The 24606-nt window shown below is 39.4% G+C and overlaps 1 protein-coding gene across 4 annotated transcripts in view; it reads left to right on the forward strand.

The window, feature by feature from the left end:
* Positions 1–24606, forward strand: part of Ahcyl2 (adenosylhomocysteinase like 2) — a 153961-nt gene that overhangs the window by 90464 nt on the left and 38891 nt on the right. The window contains exons 1-2 of one of the 4 annotated variants that reach the window (XM_048340203.1): positions 13272–13652; positions 17319–17430. In XM_048340203.1, coding sequence (XP_048196160.1) covers positions 13596–13652; positions 17319–17430 — 169 coding nt within the window. In that variant the 5' untranslated portion in view covers positions 13272–13595. Of the gene's footprint in view, positions 1–13271; positions 13653–17318; positions 17431–24606 lie in introns of those variants that run through there. The other 3 variants (XM_048340204.1, XM_048340201.1, XM_048340202.1) reach the window with 3 other exon arrangements.

Here is a 24606-nt window from a genome sequence, read left to right on the forward strand (position 1 = left end):
AGCTAGGATTATAGGATTGAGCTATTGATGTTCAGGGGAGGTCAATAATCCTAATAACTTCAGTATTCAGATTGAGAATAAGAATAAGTAATTCACCTGAGGCTACATAGTAAGTGCAAGATTTGATCAGGAAGGCTAGTAGTACTCTACAATATCTAGTTCTGGGCAAAAATAGCTCCATGATTGTGTGTTCATGTGTGTATACATACATACATACATACATATATATATACACACACATACACATTTATTACTTGGTCTTTATAAAAACCATGTGAGGAAATTACTATTATTCTGTTTTACAGGTAAGGAAACAATGGCTCTGAAAAATGTACCTTTCTTAAGGGTACAGCTAACCTTCAAACCACAATCTATCCAACTTTAAGACCTGTGTCTTGCTGGGTGCTGGTGGCTCACACCTGTAATCCTAGCTACTCAAGAGGCTGAGATCTGAGGATCACAGTTTGAAGCCAGCTCTGGCAGAAAAGCCCTTGAGATTCTTATCTCCAGTAAACTACTTAGAAAAAGCCAGAAGTGGTGCTGTGGCTCAAGTGGAACAGTGCTAGCCTTGAGCACAAAGAGGCTCAGAGAGAGTGCCTAGGCCCAGAGATTAAGCCCCAGGACTGTCAATAAAAACCAAAACAACAACAAAAGACCTGTGTCTTTCTTGGTAATGGTAATACCTCCATGTTAAGCCTAAAGTTCCTATGGAATATGTATCTTCATATCACAAGGAACTGAAGGGTGAAATGCTTACCATCATTTGAATATGAAATAGGAAGGAGGACTAAAGTCCTGTTGCTGTGGTAACATTGGCATTTCAAGTTTGAAGAGGTTGTTGTAACAAAATATTTGAGATGAACTTGTAAAGAGAAAAGATTTACTTTGGCTTATGGCTTCAGAGGTTTTAGTCTGCAGTTGCTTAGCCATATTGCTTTGGGCCTGTCATGAAGTAGAACATCTTGGGTGCCTTCTGTTCACTTTGTGATGGTTGTACAGCAAAGGGAGAGGATAGAGCTCTGTCCCATTATCCTCTTGAAGAACATACCCTTACCTTTCAGAACATGACTTACCTCCTCTAAGCCTTGCCCTTTTAAATTCTACCACCTCCCAATAGCTCTATATGCTAGTGACCAGGCCTTCAGTACATGGGTTTTTGGGACACTTGAAATTTAAACTATAACCAAACAAGGGAAATTTGAGGTCTAGCAATTCCAGCCAACTTCATAACTAAACAGATTGAGCTTTGAACTCCTGTTGCATAGGAAGCTTAGCTTCTGATAAGCTATTGTGAGTTGCCTAAAGAATCATTTACTATTTTTCCTATGGTCACAGAGAAACCAGATGGATTAGAAATACTGGATGAGTAATCAGGTGACTTTCCACAGTCTAATAAAAGTGTTAGAGGCAAGCGAGGAATAGAAGACAGGGTCACAATCTTGTGCACTTTACCCTGTACTTATGACTCTTTAGCTTCCAGATTTGTTTCCTTTTGTTCAAAACTGTTCTGCCACTGTAATTACTTCTTCACTGCTGGGTCTTGTTGATTTTGACCTCTGGAAACACTTAACTTTCTTCCCTTTCCCCTTTAACCCTAAGCATGTACTCAGGGTCTGACTTCTGATCATCTGGCATGCCCTCACTGTTTATGATCCCATTACTATGCCACCCTTGGTAGAGCACAGGACTTTTGAGTTGTTCTCAGAGTTAAAATGAGCTTCTCAGCTCTTCACAAACTGTCAGTTTTTTGTTTTGTTTTGTTTTATTTTAAAGCAGAGGGCTGTAAGAGCTGACATGATTTGTCTAATTTTTTTAATAAGTTTCTAGGGGCTGGGGATATAGCCTAGTGGCAAGAGTGCCTGCCTCGGATACACGAGGCCCTAGGTTCGATTCCCCGCACCACATATACAGAAAAAGCGGCCAGAAGCGGCGCTGTGGCTCACGTGGCAGAGTGCTAGCCTTGAGCGGGAAGAAGCCAGGGACAGTGCTCAGGCCCTGAGTCCAAGGCCCAGGACTGGCCAAAAAAAAAAAATAATAAGTTTCTAACTTACTTAAATGTTAAAGGTTCTGTAATGTTCAAGATCTCATTCTTGATTCAGCTTATGGGTATATCTTTTAAGGTACATTATGGTAAATGAAATTGTATTGGAAGTAATACAATTATATAATATAACTAGGGCTTAGGCCTGTGCCTCATGCCTTACACAATCCTGATCAGGTAGTAGATCTTCAGTTCTCAGGTACAATAGTAGCTATTTTTTTTTCTTTTCATATTAGTTGCTATTTTATTTTTATTGTAGAAATTATGGGGCTGGGAATATGGCCTAGTGGTAAAGTGTTCGCCTCGTGTTGTAGAAATTATTACAGAAAGATGTAGTAAGGCTTTAGCTTTCAAGTGAAGTCTATTTTAGTTAAAAAGTATACTAGGAAAGCAAAACAAAAGCCATAATTACAATAATGTTTGACCTACCAAAAAGATATATCTTAGCTGTTTTATTATTTTATTCCTAATTCTAGTTTTTTTAAAACACATTTTCTCCTATGGCTTAACAGATGACTACTACAAAAGTAGTCATCTTCTGTTTAATAAATCATAATATGGAGAATAAACAAGCATGCCAATAATCTAATAATTTGCTGATGAGTAGGATAACACAATATTCTTAAGAATCCAGTTCCACTCCAACAATTGCAGGGTTTGTTTGTTTTACCGTGATTTGTTCTTAAAAGCATTGTTACAGTGAAGAGCATAATGGATTATCACTGATGCAGATAAAACAGTAGAGAGTGATTATATATTCCAGCAGGGATAACATTATGATTAAGGATTAAAACCCTTTTAGGGACTTACTGTCTAATAAGTCATACCTGTGGTAATAAAACTTTCCCCTATCTATAAGTAAAAAATAATATAATAAATGTTATAAAATAGGGCTGGGGATATGGCCTAGTGGCAAGAGCGCTTGCCTCGTATACTTGAAGCCCTGGGTTCCATTCCCCAGCACCACATATATAGAAAATGACCAGAAGTGGTGCTGTGGCTCAAGTGGCAGAGTGCTAGCCTTGAGCAAAAAGATGCCAGGACAATACTCAGGCCCTGGGTCCAAGCCCCAGGACTGGCAAATAAATAAATGCTATAAAATAGATGTGAATGTGTTACATACACTGATTTATGTAAGTTTTTCTCCAGAGTATTATAAGATACACATACAGCATAGAAAATTTAAAACACTTTAAAATTTCTTTTTTTCTCCCTCTTTCTTTTTCTTCCCTTTCTTTATCTCTTTCTGCTCCCTGGTATACTGGAATTCGAACTCATATTTACTAGGAAAGGGCCCTATAGCTGTGCCATGCCTCCAGTCTTGTTTTGCACTGGTTTTTTTTTTTGAGATAATGTCTTGCTTTTGCCCAGGCATACACCTGAACTGTGTGACCACCCTATTTTAGTCTTTCAATCATAGCTAGAATGACAACATACACAACTGTGCCCAACTATCAGTTAAGAAGGTATCTTAAAATTTTTTCTGACTGGTAAGGCCTTGAACTTTGGTCTTTCCTATTTCAGCCTTTAAAGTAGCTAGGATTACATGTGTGAACCTCTAGCTCTCAGCTTATTTGAGAATTTCTTAAGCTCTTTACTAGGCCAGGTTGTGTAAGCAAATCAAAGTTCACTAAGCCCCTGAAGAACCTGGAGTCAGGGAGTCAAGGTGTAGCTCATATGGTAAAGCATCAGCCTTGAGTGAAAAAAAAACAACAGGCTAGTATGCAAACCCTGAGTTCAAGCCCCATTACTATCAAATACACACACACACACACACACACACACACACACACACACACAGAACTTTGAGTCTAATGAGATGAGACACACACACATATATATATACAGTAACTATACTATGAGGAAAGGTAACAACAACAGTGAGACTGCCAAAGAACAAAGTTAGAGGAAAGTGGAGATTCTTATCTTTAAATGTGGTTTCATGATAAAAACCATCATTTCAGGGCTGGGAATATGGCCTAGTGGCAACAATGCTTGCCTCATATACATGAAGCCCTGGGTTCAATTCCTCAGCACCACATATATAGAAAAGGCCAGAAGTGGCGCTGTGGCTCAAGTGGCAGAGTGCTAGCCTTGAGCAAAAAGAAGCCAGGGACAGTGCTCAGGCCCTGAGTCCAAGCCTCAGGACTGTCCCACCACCACCACCAAAGGAAGACTTCAGAGGATTTGTGTATGTGGGGAGTATCTTATTGTTTTTGTTTTCTTGTGGAAGATTCTTTTAGGAGGCATTGAAAGTGAATAGAGAATAGAGAAAGAGCTGGTAGAAGAAAGCTTAAAATAATTGGCAACTGGTTGAGGGACTAAGGGAAGTCAGAGATAACTAGGGTTTCATATCTGGCTAGCTGAGGAAACTAACATGTTTGGGGATGAAGGGAAAGGAAAGACTGTTTTGATTTCAGACATGTTGCAAATAAGACACAGATTAAATTTGCCATTAGAAATTGAGGTAGCAGATAGGACTTTTCATTGGCGGAAGTTTGGTTAAAAGAACCAGAGAACAATAACAGGAGGTTGTTCCAGTTAAAACTCTTTCAAAGTTGACATCCTAATGGCTGCAGGCCTTATCTCCTCTGCATCTCATCAACCTCCTGTATTTTGACTTACTCAGATTCCTTAACTCCAGTACTCCTTTATGACTGCAGCTTCCTTTCCTCAGCCTCTGCTGTTGTCTCCTTTTACAGCACCTGTTCTTTTTACCCTCCCAGTGAGTTCTAATTTCTTTACAACTTTTCATGCGCCTTCTGTTTGGTTTGGTTTGTCTTATTTTGTTCTGTTTTTTTAGGGCCTGTACCAGAGTTTGTACTCAGGGCCTTATGCTCTCGCTTAGTTTTCTTGCTCATAGCTAGCATTCTACCACTTGAACCATGCCCTTAGTTCAGCATTTTTCTGGTTAGTTAGAGATGGAATCTCATAGACTTTTCTGCCTGGTCTGGCTTTCAACCACAGTCTTCCAGGTCTCATCCTCTTGAGTAGCTAAGATTACAGATCTGAGGCACTACAACTACTTCTGTTTTTACTTGCCTTTCTCTTTGGGCTAGGTCTGGTCAATCATTTGAATTCTCTGTCTAGTACCTTGCAATACCTCTTTTTAGACTTTTTTTTCTTAGTCATGGTTAATTTCCCAACTTCAGAAACAGCTTCTGACATCCTTTATAGGTTAAGGTTGTACAAGGCTATTGTGTTGGCCTCCTGTTCCTTCCTGAAACTAGATCTATGAGGAAAAAGTAGTACTGGACTTTGAGACCATGCTGGTCTTGGCAGAGAACCCTGGCCCTCCTTTAAAGCTTCACTGTGGTGGCCCCTGGTTGATCTCAGTGAAACCACTTCACAGTCAACTCTAGCTTGTTTCTATAGCCCCAGGCTGCTAAACCTTCTTGTACATAGTATAGGGAGCCAGTAGAGGGAGCTGTGGTTTCAGTCGTTTCTTGAGAACTTTTGCGGTTTGGGGGGCCGGGGGGAATCTTCCCTGATGCCATCTAAACTTCCCATGCAGTAAGAAATTAATTTGAGATATAACAGAATATGGTGCCAGACCCCTGGTGGGAGCAGATGGGGAGCTTCTGCGTAGGTGGGTGAACTTGAAAGCCATAAAGAACTCTGGTTTCAAGGAAACGCCTGTTTACTGTACTGATCCAAATCGAGCTGCTCTTGAGAAACAGGAGTGCCTTCTTGACCCCGATCCTTATTGATCTTGGTATCAGCACCTCCAATGACGTGTCCTGAGGGGCGGGAGAAAATTAACCAGTGCCTTATACACTGGGAAGAAGGAAGCTGGCCTGTTGCTGCAGAAAGTCCCCACTGGGGAGGAGGTGTAGCACTCTACAGCTACCCACTGGTAGCATTTAAAAATGAGTGTCCTGTAGAAAGTACAGTGTCAGGGTGCAGAACTGCAGAACTTTGTGTCTGCTCTGATTTTCCAGCAGGAGGTTCTGAAGCTGACGACTAGGAGACTTCTCAGACAGTTAACTCATGATCGTGATTTGAAGAGAAGATTTTTTGTGAAAGGGATATAGCTTATTCTAGCCATTGAGCTTCTGAATCTCTAGGTTTGGGTCTGCTTTGGGCCCTCCTATAACCCTAGCATTTCCAAACCAGCTTTCCCTTTTGCTTCAAGACGTATCTTACCCAAAAGCTGCACTATGGAGAAGTGGGACGGTAATGAGGGCACCTCAGCTTTTCACATGCCTGAATGGATGGTGAGTTCTTTCGTCTCTTTGCTTTTCCTTCTGTTTCTTGACAATGAAAGGCAACCTTTTCTGACAAGTGACAGAGAAGTTCTGATCAAAATCTGTGGCTGAGAAAACAATCATTGCAGGGCTGGGATGGTAGTGTGCCTGCCTAGCATGCATGAGGCCCTGGTTTTGATACCTCAGTACCACATATACAGAAAAGGCTGGAAGTGGTGTTGTGGCTTAAGTGGAAGAGTGCTAGCCTTGAGCAAAAGAAGCTCAGAGACAGTGCCCAGGCCCTGAGTTCAAGCCCCAGCACTGGCAAAAACAAAAACAAAAAAAACCCAACAATCATTGTCCTAACTCCTAATCAGTTCTTATGTTCTGGGTCAACCCTGTTTTTTAAGCTAGGAAAAGGCAGGTTTAGTGGGCTGGGGAGGAGAAGGCCGGGAATTATCTGGCTGTCTAGTAGAGGGCCTGGGCTAGTTAGTATACTACCTAGGTCTTATTATCCAGTGAGTGCTTCATATTTATCTTTCAAGCTGATTTTATATATAGATATAGATATAGATATAGATATAGATATATGGTCAGTTGCGGGGCTTGAACTCAGGGCCTGGGTGCTGTCCTTGAGCCTCTTTATGCTCAAGGCTAGCACTCTACTACTTGAGCCACAGAGCCACTTCCGATTTTCGAGAGGTTAATTGGAGATAAGAGTCTCATGAGGACTTTTCTGCTAGGGCTGGCTTTGAACCACAATCCTCAGATCTCAGCCTGAGTATCTAGAATTATAGTAGGCATGAGCCACAGGCTTCCAGCTTTGTATATTTCTATAAGGCAGTAACTATACCACTTCAAAATACCGTATTTGCACAATAAGTAGTCCTAATGGAGTAACAATAAAGTCTTATTTGTTGATAATTATTAGCACCTAAAAGCTAATACTTTGCATACAATTTCAACTTTGGATTCAAAAGTCTTCTGATTTCTTCTAGATTTTAGCTTGATTTCTGGCTTAATAGATTTCCCTATAACTAACTCATTAGACTTGCTCCAGCATGTTCTAAGTTCTTTTTAGTGTTTAAGGAATTATGGACTCAAAGTAATGACTATTAATAATGAGACTGAATATATACATATATGTGCGTGTATATATATATATATATATATATATATATATATATGACCTAATAAAGACATAGTGAGGAATCTGATTTCAACTCTATTTGTTACAGCTGTTATCTTATTTTTTTAGAGGTTGTTACTGTTGTACTTAATGTTATTTTAGAACGTTATACTCGGCTTATAAACATTTGATTAAAGAAATGTATTCATTCACAGATTTATTTCAAATAACATAGTGATTCATAGAAAGTGTCTACTGAATAATTTTGTTGGGTTTTCACTTTTTTTAACTTACTAATAAGAAGGGGAAGCAAGAAGTTTGGTTTCTTAGAAGAGGAGCCACATTAAGATATTGAACTTTGGCATTTCTTACAGAAGATTATTACAGCAGAATTGCATTCAACATGAGTGTACCAACTCAGAATCAATAAAAGCTTTATAGTAACTCAAATTGCAGTTAGGAATAGTCCTTGACATCTCCTGTGCTGACACATTCTCTCAAAGGAACTTCTTCTGAACTTTTGTCCATTTACCTTCTTTCTGTTTATGTGAACAGGAAAACTGCCCAAAAGGAATTATGACTTGTTTTAGAGCCATAACCTACGGCTTCCTAGCTCTTAGAGATTATTTTCAAATAAAGCATAACTTAGCTCAACTGTGTTTAATATGGCTTCTCTCTGAGCAATTTCTTGGCCTAGGGAAATATCTTTAATCAGAAATCCTTTGTAAGACAATGGGAAAGGTCTGTCTTCAATAATGCATTTGGCTTCTTTGTGAAAGACTGTGTGTGTGTGTCCACACTCCCATGCACGCACACGTGCATGTGCACTCAGGTATGCCTGCCTGTCCTAGGGCTTGAACGCGGGGCCTGGATGATGTCTCTGAGCCTTTTTGCTCAAGGTTAGCATCCCGCTGAAACTAACCCTGCCACCAAAACAAAGGCCTCTCAAATCTCCTTTCAGGAAGACCATCTAGAAAAGTATCTAGCAGAGAATCAGAACTTGTATGTCCCTGGGGGAATAAGACTGAAACCACACAGAGCAACTAACAGTACTTAAATCCTGACTCCCTGCTGGAGTGTAAACCAGGACAAAACGTAAGGAATCCCAGTTCAAAAAGTGACAAATAGACTTTTGAAGTGACATTCTGTCAGTGTCTGGAAAACTTCTGCCCCAGTCTGGGCTCCTCAGTTAATTTCTTTTTTTATTTTTGGTCATGGGGCTTGACAGGGCCTGAGCTCTTTTTGCTCAAGGCTAGCACTCTACCACTTGGAGCCACAGTACCACTTTTGATTTTCTGAGTTAATTGGCTATAAGAGTCCCACAGACTTTCTAGCCTGGCTGGCTTTGAAACATGATCCTCAGATTGCAGCCTCCTGAGTAGCTAGGGTTACAGAGGTGAGCCACCAATGCCCAGCTCCTCAATTAATTTCATGTGAGAGATTTTCTTAGCTTTGTTCAGAAAGTTTTACTGCTGAAAGATGGGAGAACACATCCTAAAAGAACGACTTTTTAGATATGTTTGATTTCTCCCAAGAAATCTTTAGACAGGTAAATCTTCTTGCCAGGTAAAATACTTGCATGGTGACCAACAGTAGCCTTTTTTTTTTTTTGGTATGTTTTTATATTTTAATATTTTTTCCTACCCAGTCTCTCTGTCCACTTGTTATTTTTCCACATGAAATCTGGTTGATGGACTTTCTTGAGCACTAAGCCAGCTCACTGCTGGCATTCTCTCAACTGGAAGTAATCTCTTTCTTAGGGAAAGAGTTTATTGAGCCCACTCACTTGGCTTGTAAAGGAAAGATGTCTTGAGGGGTGCACTTGAACCATCTCTTTTGGAAGTGAATCATAAACCTTTAAGGTACCTGGTAAATGGTGAAAGAAGTAGCTTGACTACAGGATTAGTATAAGATGTAGAGACCTATCTGAGAAACTTCAAATATCAGCTCTCTTCCCAGAAAAACATTGTAATTCTCTTTTCGTATGTTAGACATCCAGGGATTCCTCATTAAGAACTGTGGACTAGCCAAGCATAGTAGCTGCTGCCTGTAATCCTAGCTACTTGGGGGAAATGAAAGTAGAAGGACTTTTTATTTTGTTTTGCCAGTCCTCACACTTGAACTCAGGGCCTTAGCACTGTCCCTGGCTTCTTTTTGCTCAAGGCTAGCACTCTACCATTTGAGCCATAGCGCCACTTCTGGCCTTTTCTATATATGTGGTGCTGAGGAATCGAACCCAGGGCTTCATGTGTATGAGGCAAGCACGTTATCACTGGGCCATATTCCCAGCCCGAAAGTAGAAGGATTTTAATTTGAGGCTAGCCCAGGCAAAAAGTTTTTGAAATACTATCTCAGTCAATAAAAAGCTGAGTGTGGTGGCATGTACCTGTCATCCTCCATATGCAGGATTGTGTTTGAGTAGCTGGACAAAAAGATTCTTATTTGAAAAATAACAAGAGCAGGGGGGCTGGGAACATGGCCTAGTGGCAACAGTACTTGCCTCATATACATGAGGCCCTGGGTTCAATTCCCCAGCACCACATATACAGAAAATGGCCAGAAGTGGCGCTGTGGCTCAAGTGGCAGAGTGCTAGCCTTGAGCAAGAAGAAGCCAGGGACAGTGCTCAGGCCCTGAGTCCAAGCCCCAGGACTGGCCAAAAAAATAAAAAAATAAAATAACAAGAGCAAATCTATACATGTATGTGGTGCTCAAGATTGGACCTAAGGCCTTGTATGTCTACCACTGAGCTACAACATGGGCCATAACCATCTATTCTTAAAAGCCTGGTATTATAGAAACCAGAATTAAATACACTTCTCCTTTATGGTTTAAAGGATCATATTATCCTATTCTCTGACCTTTCAAATATGGAGGCATATAATCAAGAGGAGAGTCCAGAAAATCAGGACTGCTTTATTCATGCTTGGGGGAAAATATTTCTCCAAGTATGACCTCCAGACTAGCTGCATAAAGATCTTATGTGACTTGTAAGAAATGTAGAATTTAGGGGCTGGGAATATGGCCTAGTGGCAAGAGTGTTTGCCTCCTATTCATGAAGTCCTGGTTTGATTCCTCAGTACTACATATATAGAAAGGGCCAGAAGTGGCGCTATGGCTCAAGTGGTAGAGTGCTAGCCTTGAGCAAAAAGAAGCCAGTGACAGTGCTCAGGCCCTGAGTCCAAGGCCCAGAACTGGCAAAAAAAAAAAAAAAGAAAGAAAGAAAGGAAGAAAGAAAGAAAGAAAGAAAGAAAGAAAGAAAGAAAGAAAGAAAGAAAGAAAGAAAGAAAGAGGAAAAGAAATGTTGAATTTAAGCTGGACACTGGTGGCTCAAGCCTATAATCCTAGCTACTCAGGAAGCTGAGATCTGAGGATTGAGGCTCAATGCCAACCCACTTAGACAAATCTGAGATACTTTTATCTCCAATTTAAGTAAAAAACTGGAAATGGAGGCATAGATCAAGTGGTAGAGCACCAGCCATGAACAAAAACCTCATCCAGAACATGAAGCCCTGACTGAGTTCAAGCCCCAATACAAGCATGAGGCAGTACACAAACCTAGTAAGTAAGTAAATTCAGGAGGTGAGGCCTAGCTCTCATAAGCCCTGCATCTGTGGGTTTTTGTGGTTTTGGTTTTTGGGGTTTGTTTGTTTGTTTTTTTTGGTGGTACTAGAAAGACCCAGGAACTTATGTTCAGTTGGCAAGCCTCTACCACCAAGTATACCTCTAGTTCCTCCCATGAGTGATTTTGGGATAAGCTTGTTAAGTAGTAGGAACTTTTCCATCAGCAACAGTATTCTGTCATCTGGTTGTAGTTGGTGTAGATTTGCAACAATCTCCTGCTTGGTCTAGTGGCCTAGGCGCCATTGGACCAAGGAACTCCTTTGCATTTGAGTAAGGAAAATGAGGAATCAGTTTATTACATACAAGGGTTAATATTTTTGTGAGGAAAGCAGCAGTTTAGAGATTCATCAAACAGAAAAACGTTGTATCTCACTTGGTGAAATTATAAGTAAGAGATCAGAAAAACTATCATGGTTAATGGTGAATATCAACATTTTAGTTCATTTAATTTCTATTTCCTTTTTGGAGTAGTGCCATTGGGCAAAGGTACCAATTAAAGGGCTATTAAAGTTCTAATTCTTGCATGATTAGCTGATTCAGAATTGTATTTTGACCAGGACCCAAGATCATCTGGGTAAAGTTGTTTCTGAAATAGTCTGGTAAGAAAATTAATTTAGAGAAATTTTAAGTTACATAAAGTTAAAAATAAATTTAAGAGGACTGAGTTGGGGGTTAGTATATAAAAGCAGGCTTCTTTTCTTTTTTACCTTCAATCAAAAAGTAGGCTTCTGATTGATATGTTAAGCTGTGATGGAGTGGAAAGAGCTTCTCCAAGTTTATTACTTATTTGCTATAAGGCATTAGGCAAAACCATCTCAGTAATGCACTTTTTTACTTTGTCAAATGAGGATAATAATGCCTACTTCTTAAGATTCTTGTGCAGATTAATAGAACATATATACAGGACTGTGCATATCAGCATAGTACTCATTCTCCTTCTCTCTCTTCTTCCAGAGAAATCAATAAACATTGTGCAATTTGATCCTTCTAAGAAAAATTACTCTTTTTTTTTTTTTTTTTTGTCAATCTTGGGCTTGAACTCAGAGCCTGGGTGCTATCCCTGAGTTTCTTTCACTCACAGCTAGTTCTCTACCACTTTGAGCCACGGTGCTACTTCTGGTTTCTTGATGGTTAAGTAAAGATAAGAGTTTTACCGATTTTCCTGCCTGGGTTGGATCCGTGACCACAATTCTCAGATCTCAGCCTCCTGAGTAGCTAGGATTACAGGTGTGAGTCACTGGTACCTGGAAAAAAGATTATTTTTGAAAAGCAACCTACCATGTTCTTTTTTGCTCTCAACAAGTAGCAAGCTCCTCTTCCTCCCCCCACCCGCACATAACCCCCCTACCTCCACCTCTCTGCAGAATTCAAGTAATATTTATTTCCACCCCTATCTCTGTAGCATTCAGTTCAGTGTGGCTTCCACCACTGGGTCTCTATCACAAATAAGCATATAAATCAGGTGTTTCTTTTCCCTTTTGTTTGAATCCTTTATTTCTTGTGTAATTATGTGGTTTCAATTCCAGAGATAAGAAACTCTCCTTTTGTAGCTTCACCTTCCAGGAAACATGTTTTTTTGTTCTGTTTTGGGGGAGAGGGTAAACTGGGTGGTTCATTGCCAAATTCACAATGATCATCAGATGAGACTTAATGCCACATATAAAAAACAGTATGAAAAATGCATAGTTAAAGAAATGGAAACAAGGGCTGGGAATGTGGCTTAGTGGTAAGGCAGCTAATGGGGCTGGGAATATGGCCTAGTGGCAAGAGTGCTTGCCTTGTATACATGAAGCCCTGGGTTCAATTCCCTAGCACCACATATATAGAAAATGGCCAGAAGTGGCGCTGTAGCTCAAGTAGTAGAGTGCCAGCCTTGAGCAAAAAGAAGCCAGGGACAGTGCTCAGGCCCTGAGTTCAAGCACCAGGACTGGCAAAAATTAAAAAAATGGAAACAACAACAACAAAAAAGTAGAATAGTAGAAGAATGTAATGAGAAAGTTGATTTCCTTGGTGACAGAGCTGAAACTATTCTCCCTATCTGGCTAATCCAAAGACAGCGTGTAGGATAGGGGCTGCCTGAGCACTTGGCACCAATATTTTTTTCTTACCCTAATAAATTCCTTTATTGTTTTAGTGGCTCTATAGTTAATTTTTTTCTAATGAGACTAGGTTAACCAAAATCATCTGACATGGAAAAGGAGGAGGAAAGGTTAGAAAGGAGCCTAATTAGCAAGTTAATTATAGCAGGCAAAAAAGTGCAGCTATTGTTGTATGCATGCAAGTTGGGCCTTGTCAAGGGACTTGTTAAAGTTTAGAGGCCAGAGGATCTATGTAATTACATGTTTAGCTAAACAATAATAAAAGCAAAAAAAAGCCCCCAGAATTAGGAATGGCTGATGAGCCATTAACAGAACTGCCTTATAGTCAGAGCTGTGCTGTTAAAAGGGTGGTTGGAGCTGCTTCAGAGATTCCAAGAAAGGACAGCGCACCCCCCCCCCCAAGAAAAAAAAAAGCTGGCTGGAGCCAGAGTTGACAGAATTGCTAATGAGGGAAGTTTAAAGACCTGGCCACAAAGTTCCTGAACCAAAGAGGTGGACTAGAGCTGGTAATGTCACTATGCTGAGCAACAAGAAGAAATACATTGTCAATGGCAACTCTAGGATTAAAGCCCAGGTGAGACTGAGCTCTTACTTACTAGTCTTGCTGTGTGCTGTGGCCATTACTGTGCAGAGCCAGCTACTTATGCTTCTCCTTCCTTTCTGCTTTCCTTCCTCACTCTGGCTCACTGTGAGCTACACCCCTACCACCCCCAGCAGCCTCTTTCCCTCCCTTGTGTTGGTGCCTATTGCAATTAGGCAATAGTCTCTGGGATTGAAGCAGAGAGTTACCAACAAGGACTGTGGTTTCTTATCAGGTAGGAAAGTCAATTTGATTCTTGATAGATTCCACAAGTAGAGTGGGTAGATCATTTGTATTAGAAAATGCACTGATGAATGAAGGAAGAATATAACTGTTGAAGGGAGAGGAGACCAGGGATGATCCACTTACATGTTCTGATTATCTGTGAAAGAAACATTTTTTTTTCTTGGGATTGTGTATAACTCACTCTATATAAATGGTTAGTCTTTTTCTAATATTCTTCTGTCTTTAGACAAATGAATTCATTATCTAACCAGTTAGCAAGAAGTATATGTTCTAAACCTCCACAGCCTATTCTTTAGTGTCAAAGAGCTTAAACTTGTTCTTGGTGAAGGTATTACTGCAAAGGGAAAAGACATACAGAAGAGATCTCAGCTTAACAAAACTGATTTCAGATGGCAATGCAGGTAGGTATCTGTATGGCTTACTGTTAATAGGGTAAATAGATGTTTACTTACACTAGTCCTACAGATCTGTAGAGTGGGAGTGAGTGGCTTCCTCTAGTGGAGTGTGTATGTGTGTATGCATATTATACTGCATAGAGGGGTGAGGAGGTTATGTTGCATATCTAGGACAGAGTTTGTTACTCTTTTTCTTAAGGAGACATTGTCGAAGTTAGTGTGTCTTTGGGGCCTATGGAAAGTCAATTATTGTGACTGCCAAGGTATTGCAGGCATTTGTGCTCAAGAATATAAGGGTGAAGAAGTTGCCCAGCTTATCCCTTTATAGAGCCTATAATTCATTGAAAATATATAGATGGGTATGCACTTACATTTGGTATGATGAATGCTGTGCCAGTACATGAAAGTTCCCGTGTGTCCCATGGGAGTACACAGAAAGGGTACTGGATCCATTTGCAATAAATTGGTACTTGAGAAAAATGATCAAACTTGTCATCTTTCATTTTGTGATAAGCTTCTAGTCCAATGAATGTTCCTATTGCTGAAAACAGTTTGCAAACTCTGAAGCACTATGCAAGTTTTATTTGTTTTTATAGCTGTGGAGATGCTATGAATTCCCCTCAGAGGCAATGAATGCTAAACTGATTCAATTTGGCACTGGTCTTCTTGTCTCAATACTTAAAGGACTTCAGTTACCTCTTAAGTGTGGGAAGTATAGCTGACAGTTGCTGCTTTCATGGTATTCTTCATCTGTTTTGCTCATCAAAGAACCATCTTTTCATCATTAAAGGCAGAATTAATTGTCAGAGCTTTCATCCTTTTCAATAGACCTTCCTCTTTGCCACTTTGTAGAAGAATAATCTATGTAACCATTCAGTTATCAAAAAAGAAAAAAAGTTATTAATTAAATAACGATAGGAACTTTATTTGTAAGGCATTATAAAATATCAGCTGGAAACTTCAGTAGTAGGGAATAGAGATAAAACTGAAGAAAGTTGTTTTCAGATATAGTCCAAATACACCCTGTGAAGGCTGTGATCTGAGTATATAGCCAGTCCAGTCATCCACCAATTAAAGTTGCTACCTGCAAGAGTTACAGGAATACTAAAATGAATGGATGAGAGAAATTCGTGGATTTATTGAATCTCCTATTGTATGTCACAGTTCAAATGCATTGTCTCATTTAGCTCTCTTTAAAACCTATAAGGTATTTTTATCTCTGTTGTATATATGGGAAAATTAGGCTTATAAAATCATCTTAATCAACATCACACAGTTAATGAGTAGCACAACCAGTATTTTAATGAAATCCCAGAATGTTCTGTCTTAATGGAAAGCTTTTTTTCTAGTTCATGAGAATTTTGAAACTTGACAGCAAGTCACTATCCTTTTTTTTTTTTTTTTTTTCCAGTCCTGGGGCTTGGACTCAGGGCCTGAGCACTGTCCCTGGCTTCTTTTTGCTTAAGGCTAGCACTCTGCCACTTGAGCCACAGTGCCACTTATGGCCATTTTCTATATATGTGGCACTGAGAAATCGAACCCAGGGCTTCATGTATACAAGGCAAGCACTCTTGCCACTAGGCCATATTCCCAGCCACACTTCACTATCCTTTTTTTACCTTACAGTTTTCTCAAAGTATACAGATATGAAGATTATAGATGTACATATAGTCACAAAAGTTCTTTTCACTTTTCATTTTCAGTGAAACTATACAAAGGATTTCTGTTTCAGGTTTTTTGGTTGTTGTTTCTTTTGCTGTTGTTGTTGTTTTGCCAGTTCTGGGGCTTAAACTCTGGGCCTGGGCATTGTCTCTGAGCTCCTTTTACTCAAGGCTAGCACTCTACCACTTTGAGCAAAAATGCCTCTTCTAGTTTTCTGGTGATTAATTGGAGATAAGAGTCTCACAGGGAGTTTTCTGCTTGGGCTGGCTTTGAACTACAATCCTCAGATCTCAGCCTCCTAAGTAGCTAGAATTATAGGCGTGAGCCAGTAGCATATGGCTAGAAAGGATTTCTGAATTATAATTCAGCTTCTTAAAAAAATTTTTTAACAAAGACATCTTTCTTATTTTTGAAGATAATTTTATTATAAAAAGTATATATTAGGGGGCTGGGGATATGGCCTAGTGGCAAGAGTGCTTGCCTCGTATACATGAGGCCCTGGGTTCGATTCCCCAGCACCACATATACAGAAAATGGCCAGAAGTGGCGCTGTGGCTCAAGTGGCAGAGTGCTAGCCTTGAGCAAGAAAAAGCCAGGGACAGTGCTCAGGCCCTGAGTCCAAGCCCCAGGACTGGCCAAAAAAAAAAAAAAAAGTATATATTAGTTGGTGGTGGCTTCGTAGCTACTCAGAAGGCTGAGATCTGAAGATCAAGTTCAAAGCCAGCCAGGGCAGGAAAGTCTGTGAGACTCTTATCTCCAATTGACCACCAGAAAGCTGTAAGTGGCGCTATGGCTCAAAGTGGTAGAGCAACTAATTAGCCTTGAGTGAAAAAACTCAGGGACAGAGCCCAGGCCTGAATTCAAACCCCACAATCAACAAAAAATAAAACAAAAAAGTATATAGTCTTAAAGCAGATTGAAGATTGACATTTGAAGCCAAATGTAGTGTTCCATGTCTAAGAAGTTAGAGACAGGAAGATCTTGAGTTCAAGGATGGCTTTGAAACAAGTTAGCAAGCCCCTACCTCAAAAACAAAATAAGAAGGACTAGGGTTGTAGTTCAAGTGATAGAAAGCTTCCTAGCAAGTATAAGACCTTGGGTTCAATTTCTAGTACCATAAAAAGAAAAAAGAATTTGATAGAAACATAGTAGGTTCATGTTTTATTCATAGTTTCATTTTTAGAAAAAAAATTAGAAGAAATAATTTATAGGGGAAAATTACTCCTTTCCATAGAATCTTAATATTCCAAATATGGTTGGTACAGTGAGACCAACTGCACAGAATCCTATAAGCCTTAAATTGCTCTCTCAACTTGGAGGTTCTTTTCTTTTGCATAACTAAGATTCTTCCTCTTAGCAGATCCAGTTTGCTGACCAGAAGCAAGAATTCAACAAACGTCCCACCAAAATTGGACGTCGCTCTCTGTCCCGTTCTATTTCTCAGTCATCTACTGACAGCTATAGCTCAGGTAAGTACTGAGCTACCATGACCCTCTCTTTCAAGGCTCTCTCAAGATGTGATAACAGGCCTTTCTATCTGTCTGAGTCCAGTTATACACGTTGAGACATGCACCTTAAATAAATGCTTTGAGTCAAAATGTTTAAATTACATATTTATTATCTTTAATTGTACAAAGGAGTTACCATTCAGCAGATCAGTTTATGAATATAATACATTTTGACCAAATTTAAACCTGGAGTTTTTCCCAAGAAGTCATGGGTGGAACTTCAAGAAATTCTCCTCTTCCAGCAGAAGTAGAAGAGGATGGTTAAGGAAGTTGAGTTCTTTGATGTACAGAAGGATGGGAATATGTTTGTCAGTGACCTTCACTGAGCAGCATGTAGAAAAACCCGTATTTTCTCCATCTTTTTTTTTTTTTGCCAGTCCTAGGGCTTGAACTCAAGGCCTGAGCACTGTCCCTGGCTTCTTTTTGCTCAAGGCTAGCACTCTGCCAACTTGAGCCACAGCACCACTTCTGGCCCCTTCTATATATGTGGTGCTAAAGAATCGAACCTAGGGCTTCATGTATACGAGGCAGGCACTCTTGCCACTAGGCCATATTCCCAGCCCCTCCATCTGGTACCACAAAATAACAGGCAGTCTCAGTTGCCCCAAGAAACAATGAAAGCATTGTACTTAGTTCAAAATATATGTGCTCTGGGCTGACTTATCTCTCTGTCAGATGACTTTATGTCAGATGAGCTATATGAAGTAGGACCCCTGGCAGGGCAATGCCAGTGCCCAGTAATGAGTCTTAACATGGGACTGTTTTATTTTGTTCTAATATTAGAATATGGTAAGATGCTGAGTGCTTACCCAAGTTTTATCCTCATATTTTAGTATTCATGAGAAAATTTTTATCATTACCTAAGATTTTATTTGTTCTTTCTACCAATAGGAAATAGTTAATAATATTTAACAGAATTGTACAAAAAGCTAATTGGAAGGTGTACCTTTTAGGTTAGGTAGATTATTATTTTACATGTTTTTTGTTGTTGGTTCTTATACAAGGTCTCACTATGTAGTACAGGCTGACCTCAAATTCAGTATTCTCCTGCCTTAGTGTACCAAGTACTGGGATTACAGACATGTACTCCCAAAGTAAGAGTACAAATTCATCCCTAATTCATCCAATCTCAGTTTTATCATGGATTAGTGTTAGATTTTCATATATTTTTCCTGCTCAAAATCTCTCTACACATTTACATCAACTGTTCATCCCCAGACTTCCTATGTCATCTTCAGTGTGATTTCACTGCTACAGCCAAATTTTTTGTTGTTGTGCTAGTCTTGGGACTTGTAGTCAGGGGCTGGATGTGGTCCCTGGGCTTTTTTTTTTTAAATTTTTTATTATTTTTTGCTAAAGCCTAGCATTCTACTATGGCTCAACATAGTTCCACTTTGGGCTTGTTGGTGGTTAATTGGAGATAATAGTTTCACATACTTTGCTGCCCTTGCTGGCTTTGAACTGCAATCTTCAGATCTCTGCCTACTGAGTAGCTGAAATTACAAGCATGAGCCACTGGTACCCAGCCAAATTCATTATTTTCAAATAAGTCCAGTTACTGGCTAAGAATGTAGAGCACGTACTTAGCATGTATAATACCCTTGTTTGATCCTCAGAATTGCAAAAATAAGTAAATAAAAGAAAAATTAAGTTGTATTCCTTTTTGCATACAAAAAAATAAGATGGTATCATTTCCCCCTCAAAACCCTCTAGTGACTTTGCAGTCTCACTGTGGTTAGAGGCTAAGAAGGTTCTTACAATGACCTAAATATCCCTGTACCATCCAGTTGCCATTATATATTTTTTTAGGTCTCATTTCTACTTCCACATACCTCCCTCACCCCAATCCCTCAGTTCACCCCAGCCACACTAGCTTTTCCTACTGTTATTGTGAAACGTACCAGGCACTGTCCTGCTTCACGACCTTTGCACTTGTTTCCTCTGCCTAGAATGTTCTTCTCCCAAATACATGCATGACTGGCTATCTTGTTTTCTGTTTTTCACCAAATTACCATCTTTGCATTCAGGCCTATTCTTTTAAATTGTACCTAGCAGGATGATTGTAGTTAATAACAATGTATTATATTCTTGAAAATTGCTAAGAATGTAAATGCTAAGTGTTTTTACTTCCAAAAACTTTGTGGGATGATGTATATGTTAATTAGTTCTATTGAGTCATTCCATGGTGTATACTTCAGAACATCATGTCATATACAATAAATACAATACATATAATTTTGACAATGAAAAATTATTTTAAAAATTGTGCCAACACCCCATCAAGCACTATCAGCATCCCTTCGTTTTTCTCACTAGAACTTATATGATATAGTATATATTTTACTGATTTTTTTTCTCTCCCTACTTGAATGTAAAATTGATGAAAGCAGGGGCTGGGGATATGGCCTAGTGGCAAGAGTGCCTGCCTCATATACATGAGGCCCTGGGTTCGATTCCCCAGCACCACATATACAGAAAATGGCCAGAAGTGGCGCTGTGGCTCAAGTGGCAGAGTGCTAGCCTTGAGCAAAAAGAAGCCAGGGACAGTGCTCAAGCCCCTGAGTCCAAGCCCCAGGACTGGCCAAAAAAAAAAAAAAAAAAAATTGATGAAAGCAGAGATTTTTTGCCTATTTTGTATAGCTACATTTAGAATGCCAACATTTAGAACTCTGTTTGACACAGGAGTTACTCAGTGAATAACTATTGGTAAAAAGGGGTTCATTCCTTTTCTTTTTGTTTTGTTTCTTGCAGGGCTAGATATTGAACCCGCTGCATCGTATATACTAGACAAGTATTTTACCACTGAACTACATCCCCAGCCCCAGAAACATTCTTGTTCTACTTTAAACCTTTATTGAGGTCTATGGATATATACTATTCTATATATGGGATAAGTAAAGAGGAGTTTTATGACATATTCAAAAGATACTTTCCTGTCCCTAGCACTAAGTTTTGCCAAGTTCTCATTTAAGACCCATTGCTAGCCTTCTCAGATAAGGATCCTCATCTGAAGTTCACAACATAGAAAATGATTTGATGGGTTGTTTTCTTCTCTGAGAGATGCTATATAATGACTAGCACCTTTCTAGATGTGTCTGAGAGAAGTTAATTCATTATATGCAATGGATTTTTTTTAATTTAAAAATTTTTTTTTTTTTTTTTTTTGCCAGTCCTGGGGCTTGGACTCGGGGCCTGCACACTGTCCTTGGCTTCATTTTGCTAAAGACCAGCTAGCACTCTACCACTTGAGCCACAGAGCCACTTCTGGATTTTTCTGTGTATGTGGTACTGAGGAATCAAACCCAGGCTTTCATGCAGGCTAGGCAAGCACTCTACTGCTAAGCCACATTCCCAGCCCACAGTGGTTGTTGTTTTTTAAAGTCCACTAAGCAAAAAACAAACAAACAAAAAACTCATAAAAGCAAAAAAGAAAAGTTTTTTTTTAAAGCCAGACCATTCGTGATTTTGTGTTTCTTTAAAACCTGTCTTGGCAGTGAAGTTAATTGATTAAGGATGACAAAGGAAGACTAGGTCCCTTATTTATGATTATTATTTATAAAGTTTGAGGTATCTTCACATTTTTCCAAACAACAAAATTTTATGTTGTGTGTTGGTTGCTAATATAGCCTTCACACATTTGTGGAATAACACAGAGGTCTTTATTATTTATTATTAAATAAATAGATTGGGGCCAAGAGGAACTTCCTGATTAAAGTAATTTAATAGGACTAATTGAACTAGAATTCTGACTGCTCTTCTCCTCGCAGTAATCACAGTATCATAGCTGCTAGGTGATGAGACTGAATTAGGTATCAGCTATTGAACATAGGCATGTTCTGTGGGATATATTGTAGATTTGTGATTCATCAAGACATGTTTGGATTTAGGAAAATCATGAAACAAGAGATCATCTCCAGGGCTGGAGACAAGGTCTCACTGACTTGGTCTGGGCTGGCTGAAACCCACCATTAGACAATGAAATTATGACTCTGGGCTTCAGAGTATGCTGAAAATTATAAATACTTTAGAAACTCTGTTTAGAATTTAGGGTGGAAATTAGCATGTGTTTAAATAACAAATGAGTAAATGTCACATGGTTTCATGTTTCCACCATGATTACAAAACAAGTGCTATCTCCATCTGTCAGCCATGTTGCCTCTACCTATTAGTGTAATCCAAATGATCACTACTTTTGCTCCTTACCTGAGAGCAGCTCTGTATAAAACTTCTTTGAAAAATCTATTTTTACTCAAAAACATTGGTTGAACTAACAGTAACAAATTGAGTACTATTTTTAAAAGTAAAACTTTTTTCTAGCTTCTAAAGTACTGACAAACAATAGTTCTTTGAATTACTTAATAAAAACAATTAAGGCCAAAAATTAGAGTGTTTCTCTTAAGAGGAAATTTGTTTCTTGTTTTGTTTTGGATTTGTTGTTTGTTTGTTTTTATCCTCAACTCATCTTAAGACACTAGGGAAGAAGAGCTATCCTAGGTAGAGTTAGGATTGATCTCAATCTTTTTTTCTTCTTCATTTTAATTAATTAATTTTTAGAATTTATTGTTATTAGAGAGGATATATACAGAGGGGTTACATTTACATTTATCGGGTAATGAGTATGTTTCCTTTCAGTGTCATCTGCTCCCTCATTCTCTCCCATTCTATCCCTCCTATCTCTACCTATGAGTTGTTAATTTTTATTTTTGTTATTGTAAAGGTGATAAACAGGGGCTGGGAATATGGCTAAGTGGTAGAGTGCTTACCTAGCATGCATAAAGCCCAAAATTCGATTCCTCAGCACCACATATACAAAAAATGATGAAAGTGGCACTGTGGCTCAAGTGGTTAGCCTTGAGCAAAAAGAAGCCAAGGACAGTGCTCAGGCCCTGAGTCCAAGCCCCAGGACTGGCAAAACAAAAAGCGGGGAGTTACAGTTTCATCTCAACCTTTTCAATTCCACTCAAAAGCCTAAAGCTGATACTAAGATTAAAATATGAGCGAAAGTAAATAATAATATGATTTAAATGTCATTTATTAAATGATTAATTATGTTTTGCCAAGCATTTTGTTTACTTTGGTGCTTGGGCACTATCCCTGAGTTCAAGGCACCCTCACAGCTCCACTTCCAGCTTTTTTGGTGGTTAATTGGAGATTTGAGTCTCACAGACTTTCCTGCCCGACCTGGCTTCAAACCACAATCCTCAATTCTGAGCCTCCTGAGTAACAGGATTACAGGAGTAAGCCATGGATACCTAGCTACTTTATTTAATCTTAACAACTTGACTTTTACCTTTTTTTTTTTTTTGAGATACTAGAGATCAAACTCAAGCCCTTATGCAAGTTATTATATAGTCTCCTGATTTCTCCTTCATAGAACTCATTACAATTGCATTTTTAAAAACCCTAGTTAATTTTATACTTCTTTCACTTCTGATTCATCACAATGTAGGTATGTATTCCCACACCTTAGATTATGATCTATACAGAGATGGTAAAGTTGAAATCATTGGGTGAACGGTTGGGAATATGCATGACTGAAGGCATAAGTGGATTAACAACCAACCTTGTTAAATAGGCTCTGGTATTACCTCCATTTTGTATATCAGGAACAGTTAAAACTTCCAAGTCGGGGCTGGGGATATGGCCTAGTGGCAAGAGTGCCTGCCTCATATACATGAGGCCCTGGGTTCGATTCCCCAGCACCACATATACAGAAAATGGCCAGAAGGGGCGCTGTGGCTCAAGTGGCAGAGTGCTAGCCTTGAGCAAGAAGAAGCCAGGGACAGTGCTCAGGCCCTGAGTCCAGTCCCCAGGACTGGCCAAAAAAAAAAAAAAAAACTTCCAAGTCTATCTGACTCTAGAACATATGACCACTTGGGACTGGAAACATGGCCTAGTGGTAGAGTGCTCGCCTCAAACATATGACCACTGTGTTGGTTGGTTGAAGTGCTGGAATTGCATACTCTAGGAAAATGTTCTATCACTAGGCTACATACTTAGCCCTTGATTTTTAAAGATAGTGTCTCTCTGTAGCTTGAGCTTGCTAAGTAGCCCAGGCCTGCTGCAAACTCCAAATCCCCTAACATACTGGTATTATAGGCACGCAAGCCACTGTGCAAGGTGCTTGATAACAATATTTGGAATGGCTAATGAGTCGCATAAAGATCATCAAGGTTCTGGAAAGATTGTCAAGATAGTCAAAATGTGAACTCTTATTTTTTAAAAGCAATTTATTTGTAAATTTGGATCCTGCCTGGGGAAAGATATTGTCTTTCTTCTCTCAGATGAAGAAGCATGGTTCCTCTAAACTATATCAAAATAGTGATTGGTCAGACAGGACTGCCAAGAAAGCTGTTTCTGGGCTTTGTTGCCAAAAGTACTTTGAGCTCTCAGTCACCATAGGAGGGGGAACTAAAAACTTTTTGTACAGATTAGTTCCTTTCAAGAACAAAAGTCCCTTTGGAGATTTACTAATTCCCTTACCTCCTTTGGGGCCATGTTCATTCCTGTGGCCTCGTGTTAGGACTTTGCTCCAGGGAAGTTTTCCAGTTCAAGTGAGATCCTCAAGCCCCTGCTGACCCCCACAGTGTGCAGCCCCATGCCTGATTAACTGGGCAAGGTCAGACTTGCCATTTACAGCCCCGCCTCTCCACACACCCTCTGCTAAGAAATCCCAGAAATGCCTTAATTATCTAGCTATTACTAGATCAGAGTACCACAGATCCTAAGAATTCTGAGCGTTCACTGCCTCTAATGTATTGGCAGTACTTTTTCCTGCATCGAGAGGGGGGAAAATGTTTTATTGACAATGCTTTATAGTCCCCACTTCTCCACCAAAAAACTCTGACGATAAGGAAGAACTATCCTCTGACACTTAAAAATAAATCATCCAGAAAAATGGCTCATGATTACAGAATTCCATGAGAACTAAAAGACCTCAGCTAAACCCGTGGATAGCAATAGCAGCAGCTGCTTATTTGGCCACAATCATGTCTTGGATCTTTCACCTTCTAGTGTATATTGCTAAAATAGTCTAGTTATCAGAGCATTTTATTGTACCAAAAGAGTATTTATTTGTTGCTTTGGGAATCTAAAATGCCTCATGCAGACCTGCTGAGGCCACAAGAAGGGAGAGCA

This window comes from Perognathus longimembris, chromosome 2 (assembly GCF_023159225.1).
Source record: "Perognathus longimembris pacificus isolate PPM17 chromosome 2, ASM2315922v1, whole genome shotgun sequence".
NCBI lineage: Eukaryota > Metazoa > Chordata > Mammalia > Rodentia > Heteromyidae > Perognathus > Perognathus longimembris.